The sequence below is a fragment of the Fonticula alba genome, assembly GCF_000388065.1.
Source record: "Fonticula alba strain ATCC 38817 unplaced genomic scaffold supercont2.7, whole genome shotgun sequence".
NCBI lineage: Eukaryota > Rotosphaerida > Fonticulaceae > Fonticula > Fonticula alba.
In genome coordinates, this window is record NW_009242977.1 from 1,624,944 (window position 1) to 1,638,223 (window position 13,280).

At 67.3% G+C, this 13,280-nt stretch overlaps 3 protein-coding genes across 3 annotated transcripts; 1 reads left to right on the top strand and 2 right to left on the bottom strand.

Moving 5' to 3' along the window:
• Positions 1-4,606: 4,606 nt before the first annotated feature.
• H696_04548 (hypothetical protein) lies at positions 4,607-4,915 on the bottom strand (the record flags this gene model as incomplete). The annotated part of the gene is made up of 1 exon (XM_009498429.1): positions 4,607-4,915. The coding sequence occupies one exon, from the start codon at positions 4,913-4,915 to the stop codon at positions 4,607-4,609; it is 309 nt and encodes a 102-aa protein (XP_009496704.1).
• A 2,245-nt stretch (positions 4,916-7,160) lies between these two features.
• Positions 7,161-9,259, top strand: H696_04549 (hypothetical protein). Its single transcript, XM_009498430.1, has 2 exons — positions 7,161-7,405; positions 7,623-9,259. Exons 1-2 carry the CDS (start codon positions 7,226-7,228, stop codon positions 9,036-9,038), a joined length of 1,596 nt encoding a protein of 531 aa, XP_009496705.1. The 5' UTR covers positions 7,161-7,225; the 3' UTR covers positions 9,039-9,259.
• A 113-nt stretch (positions 9,260-9,372) lies between these two features.
• Positions 9,373-13,154, bottom strand: H696_04550 (hypothetical protein). The gene is made up of 10 exons (XM_009498431.1): positions 12,645-13,154; positions 12,345-12,568; positions 12,140-12,209; positions 11,596-11,961; positions 11,376-11,466; positions 10,802-11,274; positions 10,502-10,631; positions 10,278-10,391; positions 10,021-10,203; positions 9,373-9,852 (listed from the first exon to the last, which is right to left on the bottom strand). The coding sequence occupies exons 1-10, from the start codon at positions 13,071-13,073 to the stop codon at positions 9,524-9,526; spliced, it is 2,409 nt and encodes an 802-aa protein (XP_009496706.1). The 5' UTR covers positions 13,074-13,154; the 3' UTR covers positions 9,373-9,523.
• Positions 13,155-13,280: the final 126 nt, after the last annotated feature.

A 13,280-nucleotide genomic window follows, 5' to 3' on the forward strand; every position in this document is an offset into this window, starting at 1 on the left:
CCCCCCCCCCCCCCCCCCCCCGCCCCCAGTGCCCGCCGGCTTCGCTGGGGCTACGTGCCTTCAACTCCGCCGGCGCCGCTGCGCACAGACACACCCGAGCCCGGGGATGCTCGTACCTGGGCATGCCCAGCGCCCAAGACACTCGTGAATGTGTCACTGCTCGCACCCGGCCGAGTGTGCCCGGCGAACGCGGGTGCGGCACCGGATGAAAACCAGCCGGGGGCTTAACCATGCGCACGAGCTTGTGGCGTGCGGCGGCCCTCTCTTTCTCCCGGGCCCCGGGGATGTGCGCGGTCTCATATGCAAGTGTTGGCCTCCGAGGCATGGGAGGCGTGGCCCCCCCCCGCCCTCCCATGCGCGGGCCCACCCCACCGTGCGGCCGAATCTGGGGAGCGTGCGTTGGCTAGGCGCACCTGCGCCTGCCACCGGTTGCCCGCGGGCAGGCCTCTCCCCCGGGCCTAGGCGGAGAGACCCAGGCGGTGGGCGTCGTGCCAGCGCGCCCCGGGGAGAGCGCGCCACGGAGAGCGAGAGTGAGTGAGAGATGACCTGCCAACTAGGGCCGGGCGGCGGCGGCGGGGAGTAGGGGGGGGGGGGGCGCCGTCGGTCCTGGTTGTGGGCCGGGCGGCCGAAGCCCCGCCGCCTTGGCCGGTGACCCCTCCTCCCTCCCCTCCGGGAGGGGGTCTGGGCCTTGCAGCTGTGCCCCGCCGTGGGCGTATCCTCCCGTTTGAGGGCGCGACCTCTCGCTCGTTCTGGCCCGCCCGCCCCCCCCCCCCCCAGCCACTCTCCGGCCAGAGTCTGGCCACACTCGGCCTGGGGCGCCCATACGTACGGTGCGCTTCCGCCAAGACGCTCGCCCCGGTCGGCCGAGCGCCGCCACGGGCACCGGCCGGCCGGCCCGCGCCCAGCCGCCAGGCCCCGAGACAATGCTGCTACCAACCCGCGTGCATATCCGCACACGCCTCGGGTTTAGTTGCGCGGCCGCCTCGCACGCCGACTACCCACGGCCATCAACCGTCGGGGCATATGATGAGATTGGGCGCGCCTTTCCCCCGGCCCTCGGCCCCCCCCCTCGGCCCCCCGGGCCACACCCCGCCTGGGCGAGGAGACCACGATGCTCGGCCGGCTTGCCATACACGGGCCGGCCCGCCCTCGCGGCCCTGTGTGTGCATTCTCTCCTCGGCCACGCGAGGAAGAGGCAATTTGTCCGCATCCGGATCCGGAACCAAGCCGCGGTCCCGAGGGTGCTCCGGCCCCCCGTCCCCCCCCCCCCCCCCCCCCGGGGTGCGCGGCGCCCCTCGCCATCCCTCCGTGAATCCCCTCAGGGGAAAGCTCACACACACACACACGCACACACGCTTGCTGGTCAGGTCCCGCGGTCCCCGGCCCCTCAGGAAAAGGGATAGACCGCGGCCATCCGTCCCACGTCGTCTGCCGCGTGGCTGGGACAGATCAAATGACCGCATTTATAGAATATATATTATGCGCCGCTCTGCCCGCGCACCATGGGGCGCCACTATCGAGAAGGACATTGGCGGCCCCCCCCCCCTTGATTTCACCTTACGCGAGCAAGCGCGCCAGAGCCCGGCGCATGCGCGCCCTGGAAGCAGGCAGCATGAAGGCAGCAGGGGCCGGCATCAGAGGAGAGCATAGTGTTGGGACGCAGCGCGCCTGGACGACCGGCCCAGCGGGCGGAGTTCGCCCAGCGAAAGCTGTGGCCATGGACGTCGACCATCCTCCTCTCCCCCCCCCCCCTCCCCCTCATGCCCCCTCGCGCTCGACTCATGTGCACACCACGAGGTGGGGCCGGGCCTCCCCGCTCGCCGGACCGAGAATCCCGGCATGCCAAAAGCACCGGAGGGCGAGGGCATGTGGGCGGCGTCCCCCCGGGGGCCGAAGACGGCGGAAAGCAATCAGCCGGGCCGACCCCCTGGATGGCCTGATGGCCTGGGGATATTCGGTCGCCCAAGGATCGAACGCGGGAGCTGAACCCTTGCCGGGGAATGGGGGGGATTTCCCCCCCCCCCCCCATTCCCCTCCCCCCGGCACCGTTGGTGCCCTCCTGCCGCGGCTCTTTGCACCCCGGCATTTGGCCTTCATCCTGTTGAGCCGGGGAGGGAGTATTTACCGCGGGGCCACCACACCCCGGTCGGCCGGCCCGGCAGGCAGCGACCGAGGTCAGCTGCCAGGGATGCCGCGCCCCGTCTGTCTCTCTTCCTCGCCGTCTGTGTCGGTCCGTCATCGAGGACGCCTCTGTCCCCCTCGGCCTCCCTCGGTTCCGGGGAAAGAGGCACCCGGCTGCGGTATGCGCCTTTCCGACCCGTCCGGGGGACGGCCCGACTCCTGCTGCGGGACCCGCGGCGGCCGGTCGATCGGCCGGGCAGGGAAAAAAGCTGCGCCCGCCATCCCCGGGACTCCTCCGTGCCCCCCCCCCCCTCCTTTTGGTCTGTGGCCCCCATGCCCCGGTAATGGGCCCCGAGAGCATGCCGGCCTGGGGGGGGGGGAGATCACTGTGCCTCCCGCGTCGCCCACCGGCCTGTGGGTCGCACTGGTACCGAGACAGCGCGAGGAATGCTCTCTCGGCGGGGGACCCGGCGGGCCCCGCCCCCAGGCGAATCGTAATATTGTCCCCGCCCCCCTGCCTGAGCCCATATGCCCCAGGCATGCCAACCTCGCTGGCTGATCCCCACCCGCTTGTCTGCCTTCCCCGAGGCCGTCGGACGGCCGCGTTCCTCCCAAGGCCGCCGCACGGCCGCGTTGCTCCCGAGGCCTTGACACGCAGTCGGGGACGACCAAGGCAATGGCATGCCGGACGGTCCCCGGGGCCTCTTTTTCCGGGCCGCTCACCGGCTCGGCCTTTGGTCCTCCCTCCTCCCTTGGGACCTGGCCGCTCGTGCCCCCGGTTCTGTCTGTGCCCCCCCCCCCCCCCGGCCATCCACTGGTGGGATGCTCACACTCGCGGCGGTCCGGCGGCCAGCGCCTCACGTGTCCCGAGAAGCCGAAAGGCGCGCCCCCCGCCCCCCCTCCTTCGCTGGGCGGCGGAGGAACGAGCGAGTCCTCCGCTTCCGGGCGCCCCGTCAGCCTAAAGGGCCGATGCGTCAGTGCCCTGACCGCCGCATCTCCTTACGCGCCTTCCCCCGCCCCCCCCCCCCCCCTCCCCACGGAGACGTCCGAGCTTGATCAGGCACCATGAGAGACCGGCAGCCCACGCTGCGCGACGCTGGCCCCGCCCCACGACAAAAGGGGGCGGCCACGCCCTGTCATTGCTAGGGTGTGTGAGCCGGGGAGGGGGGGCCGAGCCTCGGGACCCGCGTGTGGACTTCTTCCCACCTCGGGGGGAGAGTCTGCAGAGCAAGGGCAGGAGCCAGGCCCTCCTCCGTGTTAAGTGTCCTTTCGCCGCCTGCGGTTTTGGGTGCTGACCTCCCCCCCCCGCTGGCGGGCAGCCACACCGGCTGAGGCCACAGATTCGGGCCGCGGGGCCGGGCGCAGGGGGACACAAGGCAAGAGTGCCCTCGGTCCATGGCCTCCCTCTCCGCATTGAAGGACACCCATTTTCTCCTGCCCTCGTCCACGCCTCATCCTTGGCCAACTCGTCCAACGCCGGGTCGTCTGCACCCGACGGGGGTTCTACCGAGCCGAGCGGCTCGTATCTTCGCCCATTAGCAAGACCACATGATTGGGGGACATCATGCTCGCCTGGCCGCGAACCCCTGTCGGTTTAGAGGCCAGTCAGTTAATGCCCACCTGCCTCCCTCCTGCTGGGCTTATTCTGCGCCGTGTCGTCGCACCTCCGCCCCGCCTCCGCCCCAGGAGGCTGGGGGAGAAGCAGGCAGGGGGGTATGGCCGAGGTGATTACGAGAGTGCTCTGTCCCTGCTCCCTCCCCCGGCGGCTCCCTCAGCACACGAATGAGCCCAACCAAGCCATGCACCAGAGACACACATGAGCCCCGTCAGCCGAGAGGCATCTTTCTGTTGGAAAAGTATTATTGGTACATCACGCATCAAGCGTGGAGAGGGGAGGAGCCGGGTCCCCAGGGAAGAAGGCAGCACATGTTGTCGTCGTCTGTTGTGTGCATGTGTGTGGGGTGAGATGCGTGACACAGGACATGCGCATGCACAGGCCCCCATCCGCAGGGATGGGTGTTGGAAAATGTGTTTGAGTGTGGGTGGATGGGTGGATGGGTGGGGTGGGGGGGGGGCATCTTTCTCTTCACGGATGCGGAAAGGGGAGGGGAGGGGCAACGAACGTGGCGCCGGCGTCGCCATGCAGTCCCCCGCCCCACTGCACCGGCGACTCTCTCATGCCCCACCCCCTCTCACACTTGCGCACGAGACACGCCGATACACCAGCACTGGCATTTGCACGCGCAAGGGGGTTCTCTGAGGACACGCCGACAAAGCACACATCTGTCTATGTGACGCGCGACTGTGACAGGTCTCGGCCCTGGATGCGGGGCGCATGGGCAGCGGCGAAAGAGGGCTCACGGTGTGTGTGCGCGAGAGGAGGGGAGGGGGGGGGAGGGGGAGGAGCGCCGGCCGGCAGTTGGGGGAGGCACCCCGCGGCGGAGCGCGCACATGCACACGCTCGCATGCGGCATAGCCCGGACGCTTAGAGGGAGGCCTCATCGGCCTGCTTGGCGGCGTACTCAGCCTCGAGGGTGGCAAGCTGGGCAGCGCGGCTGGCGAAGGCAGCCTCGTAGCGCTCCTTGTTGCTGACCATCATGAACTTGGTGGGCAGAGAGTCCGGGTTGGTGTTGAGGAAGGGCATGGGCTTCTTCATGTTGATGGCGACATCCTGGCCGTTCATCAGGCGGCCAAGGTAGTAGGTGGCGCCGACGGTGGACAGGGCAATGACCGCATAGATGGGCACGGCGGCGGGCTCGTACCAGGTCTTGAGGATCGAAGCGAAGCGGGACATGGTGTGCGTATGTGTGTGTGTGTGTCTGGGGTGGCGGAGGGGAAAGGAGGAGGGGGGAGGGGGGAGGGTGACGCGGAGATCTTCCAGAGAAACTCCTGCAAGGCGTTGACAAGCCGGTGCCCCCGGCGGGTTGGGAAATCGGTGTGCGAAATAGTTGCCCCCCCCCCTCTCCACCGGCTCTCCCTCCCGCGCCCGGGCCTCCTCGAGAGCATCCGGCCGCGGTAACCACACACCCCCCCGGGCGGGCGCACGTCCAGAGCACGGGAGGGTCAGCGACCCCGGCGTCCGAGGCTCTCCCCTGACATGCAAAGGGCCAAGTTGGGCCCGTTTGCCGCACACCGCCCTGGGCGCGCCGCTTGCACAGCGACACGGCGACCCTCTTGCTGCCCCGGGCCAGACTGCCGCCGGTTACCCACCGCCCGGGGGGGGGGGGAAGTCGTGGGCATGGAAAATCGCACAGCGGACCGTCGCCCTCCGGGAGGGGGGGGGTCGGGGAGGCCCGAAACAAGGTGCTCCGGTGGACGGCCCGGAGCCTGAACCACCGCCGCGCCAGGTCCCCCAGCGTCAAGGCCCCTTGGGCGCGCCCCACAGCGACATGTGTTTGTGCGAAGGGGCACGAAACACGCTCATACGGCCTTCGAGCGGGAGGAGGGAAACTCTTTGATTGCGTGCTCTGCCCAGGGTGGCGAGACCCGGCAACCGGCGGGGAGGTCGCCCATCGGCGTCGGTGTCCGGCTCTCCTTTGCCCGCCCTTGACCGGGGTCCCAATTCCGAGGGAGCCGCCGCCCGGCGATGCCCCCCGCCCCACCCTCACCCTCGCGAATGCGTGCTGCCACTCGGTTGTCGGCCGTTGCTTCCCCTGGCCGCCAGTGTGCTGTTGCATAGTGCGTGTGTGTGTGTGTGTGTGTGTGTGTGTGTGTGTGTGTGTGTGTGCGTTCTCCGCCGTGCCGCCACGCCATAACCCCCTCTCACCGGGGACACCTCGTGCTGGATAAGAACGCCTCTTCCAACCCTGGGGAATATCATTCCGTCGGAAGTGGATAACATGACCCCAAATCATAAACATATGATCGGCCAGACCGCCGGTCAGGCGGAAGCGCGCCGCAGCTCGAGTGACCTGTGCCCCCGGGGCTCCGGGCGCTTGCCAGCCCCAGTGCGCGTTGACGAGCTCGCCCGGCTATGCTGCTGCTGCTGCTGCCGCTGCCGCTGCCGCTGCCGCTGCCGTTGCCGCTGCCACATCCCCCCTGCGCTGCTCCCAGATCCATACTGGCCTCAGAGCCGCCAGGCGTGTCCCAAGCCCGCCGGAGAGGACACGGATATGTCTTCGGCGTGTGTCCCATGCCTACCCGCTGCCTGGGCCAGCGCCGTCCGTGGTGGGCTGTGCCTGTGGGGGGGGGGGGTACGTGCGAGCGTGTGATTGGTCGCTCGGCCATTGGTCTGTTTCGAATTGCGCTCACCGCCCTGCTCCCCCCACACACCATACCGCCCGTGGAGCGGGGGATCCTCAGACGCAAGTCACGGCAGCTCCACCCACAAAGCCCCTCCGCTCTTCCCTATCTGCCGGGCCCCATTTTGTGCCGGGATGGTTCCAAAGTGTTTGGGGCGGCCGGTGGCAGAAGAGCACGGACAATGCATGGTGTCTCTCCCCGGCGGGAGCCGGCACCCTCGTTTCTTTCCGTGTGCCTCTCGGGGCCGGGCTTCCGGGCATTCTCTGCCTTGGCCGCCCCCGTCCCGCTGGCCGAGGGGGGAATCCCCCCTCCCCCGCCCCCCGACCAACCAAGAGAGGCCACGCACGGTCGAGCAAGCTGGCCGGGCTGCCAGCTTCGGGGAGGATGGCCGGGATCTGCCTGCGTACGCAAATCTCGGGAAGTGGCCAGGTAAATAATAACAAAAACAACAATAGTCGACGACTCCTTTTCCGGAAGGAAACCCAGGGCGTGCTGACCGCACCCGTGCCCCGCCTGGCCGACCTGGGGAGGGGGGGGGGGGGGGGGGGGGCAGCGTGTGTGGACCGAATGGTGCCGATCAACTCCAACGGGCTGGAGGCCGTTCGGGGGGGGGGGGAGGGGGGCGAGGCCGGAGGCGAGCCCCTCCCCCCTCTCGTCGAGTTGTCGATCCCCGCCCAGTGGGCCATTCGCCCTTGGACGGTTCTCGAATCGATAGACACGCCCTGGCAGCCGCGGGGCCCCGAGGGAAGACTCTTGCCGGCCCATGGTGCGGGCCCCGTATGGTCCCCTGCGATATGGCAGACTCCTCTTCCCTCCTCTGTTCCCTCCCCCCTCTCCCTGCTTCTCTATCTTGACCGCCAGGATGTCGCCGCCCAAGCGATCCGCCCGTTTTGTTCTTTCAATCGCCCTCTTCGCTCTGCTGGCGTCTCTTCTCCCGGCGCTGGCCTCTTCGAAGGTCTACTTCCGCGAGACTTTCTCCACCCCGGAGTCCCTCGGCCGCTTTGTCCAGTCCAAGGCTCGCGATGACTATGGCACTCTGCGCGTGCGTTGTCCCTTCCTCCTGTCTGCGGCCCTCTCTCACTTGTTCCTTCTCTCTCTCTCCCTCTCTCTCCTTCTCTCTTTGTCTTTGTCTCCCTCTCTCTCTCTCTCTCTCCTTCTCTCTCTCTCCCTCTCTCTCTCTCTCTCTCTCCTTCTCTCTCTCCCTCCCACCCTTCTGACTGACCCCCATCGTCCTGGTCCTTCCCCCACCCTCCGGCTAGCTCTCTCCCGGGGAGATCTTCGCCGACGCGGCCAATGCCCAGGGCCTGCAGACCCACGGCCCTGGGACCCAGTTCATGGCCACGGCCAAGCTGGACGAGGTTTTCTCCAACCGCGACCGGCCGCTGGTCTTCCAGTACCAGGTGAAGCACGAGATCGGCCCGATTTGTGGCGGGACCTACCTCAAGCTCCTGGGCCCCGACGTCGACCAGGAGACCGCCAGCTCGGACACCGACTTCCACCTGATGTTTGGCCCGGATGTCTGCACCAATGTCAATCGCATCCAAGCCCTCATCAAGTACCGCGGGAAGAACCACTCCCTGCGCGTTGTCATCCCCCCGATGAACGACGGCCTCAGCCACACGTACACCTTCATCATCCGGCCCAACCTCACCTATCAGATCCTGGTGGACCACCAGATTGCCGGGTCCGGCTCGCTGGCGGCGCACTTTGACCTGATGCCGCCGTCGCGCATCCCCGACCCCTCGGTCCGCCGGCCGGATGACTGGGATTCGGTGGCCTTCATCCCGGACCCGAATTCCCGCAAGCCGGCCGATTGGGACGACGAGCCGGAGTTCATCCCCGACCCGGATGCCGTGAAGCCCTTCGACTGGGTGGACGAGCATGATGGCGATTGGGACCCGCCGATGACCCTGAACCACAACTACCGCGGCGAGTGGGTGCCGGAGACCATGCCCAACCCGAATTACAGCGGTGTCTGGGTGCATCCGATGATTCCCAACCCGGAGTATGTTCACGACCCGGATGCCTATGTCCTGCCGGACATCGGCCACATCGGGCTGGACGTCATGCAGACCCGGCCGGGGGCCGTCTTCGATAACATCATGCTGACCGACGATCTGGACGAGGCCCGGGCCTTCTTCGAGGAGACCGCCGGCGAGGAGCGTCTGCAGGCCGAGCGCGAGGTCCGCGATGTGCGGGACTCGGCCGCCGCCGAGCGTGCCCGCCTCGAGCTCGAGGAGATCCTCCGTACCGAGAAGGCCTTCGACCAGGCGGTCTATGGCAGCCAGGAGATCGACGTGCACTCGACGCAGCTGGACTCCTGGCGCGATCTGCTGTCCATGAATGACCGTGCTTCGCGCAGTGCCCGCATGGTGGCCGAGATCGCCCTCCAGTCGATCAACGTCGCGCAGACCCTGCGCCAGCGCGAGTTCACCCAGGGCGGCGGTGTGGTCATTGCCGATGAGGCCTCCGAGGCTGCCATCGCCACGCGCAATGCCATCCAGGCGGTTGGTCGTGCCCGCCACGCGTATGCCTCCTGGCTGTCGCGCAACGCCAAGGCCAAGGCCCAGATGGAGGAGCGTGCCAAGGCCATGGAGGAGGCTGCCAAGGCCGAGGAGGCGGCGAAGGCGGCTGCCAAGGCCGAGAAGGCCGATGCCGGACGCGATGAGCTCTGAGAGGCCATCCTTCCCCGGCCATGCCCTTGCCCCCTCCCCTCTTTCTTCCCCCTCCTCTCCCCTCAGATAAGCATGCTGTGTGCGGGTGTGCGGGTGCGCGTGTGTGTCTATGTACGTGCGCGGCACCTCCTCTCACGCATGAGTGTATTATAAACCCGCCCTCCTAGACTTGGGGGGTTTGCGCGTGGCTCCCTCCACTCCTCCTCCTCCTCCTCTTCTTCTTCTTCTTCTTCCTCTCTCTCTCTCTCTCTCCTCCCCTCTGCTTCGCCCCCTCTATCTTCCGGCCCTGTCTCTTTCTCTTGTCTGTGTGCGCAGCCTCTGCGCCCTCCAATACATCCTCCTCCTCCACTGCGACTTTCTCTGGTGCATGCCCCGAAGAAGGCCACCATATGAGGCTATATTCTCACACAGAGTGGCACTAGCCAAACCGGTCAGGGGGATTGTCCATCCCCCTCCCCCGGATGGCGGCGGGCCGGTTGTCTGTGTCACCCACCATGGCTGGCTGCCACTGACGCTGGCTGGCCGAAGATCTCCTCCATCGCATCGAAGAGATACCGCTCCAGGCTGCCGGGACCTGGGACCAGGGCGGACGCGGCCTCCAAGTTGACCCAGAAGTCCACCCCCCGGAAGCCCAGCGGAACGGTGGCCAGCCCGGCGTCGATGGACCCCAGGTCTGGAGCCTTGCCGGCCACCAGGGGGCTTTGCAGCGACCCGGGCTTCTCCGAATCCCCCCGGTGGAACTTGGCCACGCCGTCCAGGATGGCGGCCCGAGCTGTGCGCATGACTGTGGCCAGGTACGTGCGCTTGATGGGAACTGTATTTTGGCGAGGTAGGCACGCAGGCGGGCGAGCGGACGTGTGTGTGTGTGTGTGTGAGAGAGAGAGAAAGAGAGAGGGAGGGATAAAAGGAGCTAAGCAAGATGCGAGAGCACCGCTGGTCCGTCCAGGGTGGTTTTCCTCCATCCGGTGAGCGAGCGGCGTACCTTCTGCTTCCGGCGGATGGATGATGACCGGGGCCGATACCCGGCTGGCGCCATGGCGACATGCCTCGAGGATGGCCGACCGAAAAAGCGAGAGAATGCCCGAGGGGGTGGCCTCCGGTGCCAGGATATGCAGCCCCACATGGCAGAAGGGGAGGTTCGAGTGTCGGGTAGTGACAATCCCGACTGCTGCTGGGGTCAGTATATCCTTCCCCTGAAGACCAGGAACAGAGGCAGAGTGCCCGGGAAGCTGTACGGACCTTCTGGCGAGCGGGGCTGCCGGCGGAGAGCCTCGACCGCGGCAGTCCACTGACTGCCTGGCGGCTGGAGAAGCAACTCGGCCACGGGCGAGGCTTGAGTGGCTCGGGTGAAATCTGGCGGCAGGTCGCAAATTCGAGGCAGACGGCGCCTGTCAGAGGTGGACATATGGCGTGGGGGACGCCCAGGAGGAGGAGGAGGAGGAGGAGGAGGAAAGGGAACGTACCCGGGTCAGGACCGGCGAAGGCATCTGACAGGCGCACCGCGAAACGAGCACCCTTTTCCCCGAAGAGTGACATGCGCTCGGCCACCTCGCCCGGCCGGGGAGCCCGTATGGAAGCCGCATGGCGTTGATGCTGGATTGGCGCATGAAAGGGCGAAAGGTACAAGGGGCCGAGGAGGGGCCCGGGAAAAGTCATCCATGCAAGAAAAAAAAAGAGAAGAGATGTCTGGTCAGAGGGGCAGCGCGTGTGCATGAGGGAAAGAAAATGGACCAGGATGGAGGAGGGCACCCGGGAGGACGTACTGCCTGGCAATAGTGCTCGACCAAGGCCGGGTCCTTGGAGAGGAGGCGCACGCGAACGTGGTGCTGGCCAGCAGACCCGGCACCAGTGGCGTTAGTCCCCCCGGGGGAGGCCAGCTTGAGATTCCACTCACCGAGGACATACTCCGCGGCGGAGGGAGGCGACCGGGCCGGTCCAGTCCGACTTGCCGGACTGGCTGCCGGGTCGACTGTCCGCTGGAGGCTGGAGAGAGCCCGTCGGCTGAGGGACATGGAGCTCCGAGAGGATTCGGCCGGGGTGGCAGGCGCCGGGGTCGGGGTCGATGGCGACACGACGCCCGACAGGGATGCCGAGCTGCTGGATTCCGACAGCGAGGAGGAGCGCTGCCGGTTGGTGAAGCTCCCGGAGGACAGGCGCCCAAAGGCCCCGGCGAGTGATTGCCGTGCCGTGGCTGCCAGTGTGGTGATCGACTCGCTGGAGGCAATCTGGCCAAATACTGGAAGTGAAGCGGTTACGAGGGCGGTGCCGGCCGCCATGGGTCAGCCGGGTGGCAGAGTGACAAGTTGGTGATGGGAGACGAGGAGGCACGCTGCGCACCGGAGGATTGGGAGGATCCCGAGGTGCTGGATTCCTGGAGCTCTTTGTCCACCAGGTGGGGACGGTCAAAGAGCAGCGAGATGGCGTCGGTCTTCGTGGTCGTGGTCGTGGTCGTGTGTGTGTGTGTGCCGACATCGACAGTTAGTCAGCATCAGAAGGTGCCTGCCCGATGGAAATACCATGCATCTCCCTCGGCCCAGGCGGTGTGCGGGATACGGACCACATTCCCCTGGGCCAGGCGAAGGGCGGCTCGTGCGCGATCTGGCTCAATGCCGAGGTCGGTCAGCTGCAGCATCGGCGCGTCGTGGACGGCGGCCGGAGTGGCACCCGGGGTCGGGGCTGAGCCCTCGCGCGGCGATCGGGCCGGCACATCACCAGTGGCCAGGAGGTTGGGTGTCGAGTCGGATGGCATCAGGCCCGATGCTGACAGGGCATCCATGTCGAAGAGGTTCTCCGACAGGATGAGCAAGTCCTCGGGCATCAGCTGTCGGGCCAGATCGTATGCCTGCACCACCTGCCGGCGGAAGATCCGCCCCCGGGCCAAGGTGTCTTGCTCCAGTTGTGACTGCAGAAGGGTCTGCTGGGTCTGGTGGCCGGCGAAGAGGGAGAGGCAGGTCAGCGGAGACCCAGACGGGATGGCTGTGATGTGCAGGCGGGCAGAGGGAGAAAGAGCGAGAGCGAGAGCAAGGGGGGGGGGGCGAGGGAAACATCTCGTCAAAAGAGAACGCCCTGAAGCATGGTGGCCCGAAAGGCAGGCTACTCACCTTAAGCAAGTCCCACACGACCGACACATTGGCCGGGTCGAACTCGCGGCTGCGCGCTTCGGCGTCGCTCCTGCATAGGCGAGCAGGGTCCGTCGTCGCGAAGGAGGAAGAGGCGGCCGATGGGGGGCAGCACAGTGGTTAACAGGCGCAAGCAGAGGGCCACATGGCAGCATGGCCGGGAGGGAGGGACGCATTGCAGGCACACCTGGCCATGGAAGCCGCGCTATCAGTCGCGGACAGCTGGTCAAGATGCCCGAGGGAAAGTTGGTCCATCAGCGCCAAGACCGCCGGAGCCAAGGCCGGGAGGGCCATCAGCCGGCAAAAGGCTCGCGCAGCCATGACGGGAGTATCATCTCGCCGAGTGGCGTTCGGGCTGGAGGCAGCCACTTCAGGAGGTGTGGTGGATTGCGCGTGCGACAGGGGGGTCGTCTGGCCGATGGGGCAGACGCCTGGGTTAGCTTGTTACATCGCCGGCGGAGAGGGGCGCCGGCGGATGGGTGCGTACCGGCTGCGAGGTGGGGTCGGGATCGGCCGGGGTGGATCCGGGCGCGAGTGCGGCACCACGCAGGTCGCTTGGACACTGGCCTGCAGCGGCCTGGCGTGCGAACCGCAGGTGGGTCTGCTGGACCGTTTGGATGAGAATCGGGGCGGCGCGCTCGAACCAAGCATCCGCCAGTTGGCAAACACGCGAATCGGCCACACCCGGAGCAAAGAGCCCGGCACAGCGGTCACGTAGGACCGCTCGCAAGGTTGCCAGCACCGGCTGCCCCTGGTCCATGGCCAGCTCCAAGCGGAGAACCAGTGCCTGTGGTATGGCCGAGGCGTCGGGTGTGTTGGCTGCCCGGTCGGCGCCTGGGGGTACTCGGACTGGCAGGGCCAAGCCGACCTTGATCGGCAGGGGGCACAAAACCTCGGTGGCCAGGGACTCGGGCATGCTTGGCGCGCGTGTGCGAGCTCTCAGCCGGCCTTCTCGTGGGAATGGGCCACAGCGATCGGACGGGGCAAGGAAAGGGGGGGGGGGGGGGGGGGAGGGCCCGGGGGCGGCGGCAGACAGAGGAGGCAAAAGGCAGGATGAGGGCCAGTGTGTGAGAGAACGACCGCGGGTGTGTCCTGCGGATGCGGAGCCCCAGAAAAACGCCGC

Coding starts and splice junctions, on each gene's coding strand:
- H696_04550 (XM_009498431.1), bottom strand. CDS start 13,073: ATGCCCGAGTCCCTGGCCACCGAGGTTTTGTGCCCCCTGCCGATCAAG. Junction 12,569..12,644: donor CCGACCCCACCTCGCAGCCG/GTACGCACCCAT, acceptor CCCATCGGCCAG/ACGACCCCCCTGTCGCACGC. Junction 9,853..10,020: donor CCATCCGCCGGAAGCAGAAG/GTACGCCGCTCG, acceptor GCCAAAATACAG/TTCCCATCAAGCGCACGTAC.
- H696_04549 (XM_009498430.1), top strand. CDS start 7,226: ATGTCGCCGCCCAAGCGATCCGCCCGTTTTGTTCTTTCAATCGCCCTC. Junction 7,406..7,622: donor ATGACTATGGCACTCTGCGC/GTGCGTTGTCCC, acceptor CCCTCCGGCTAG/CTCTCTCCCGGGGAGATCTT.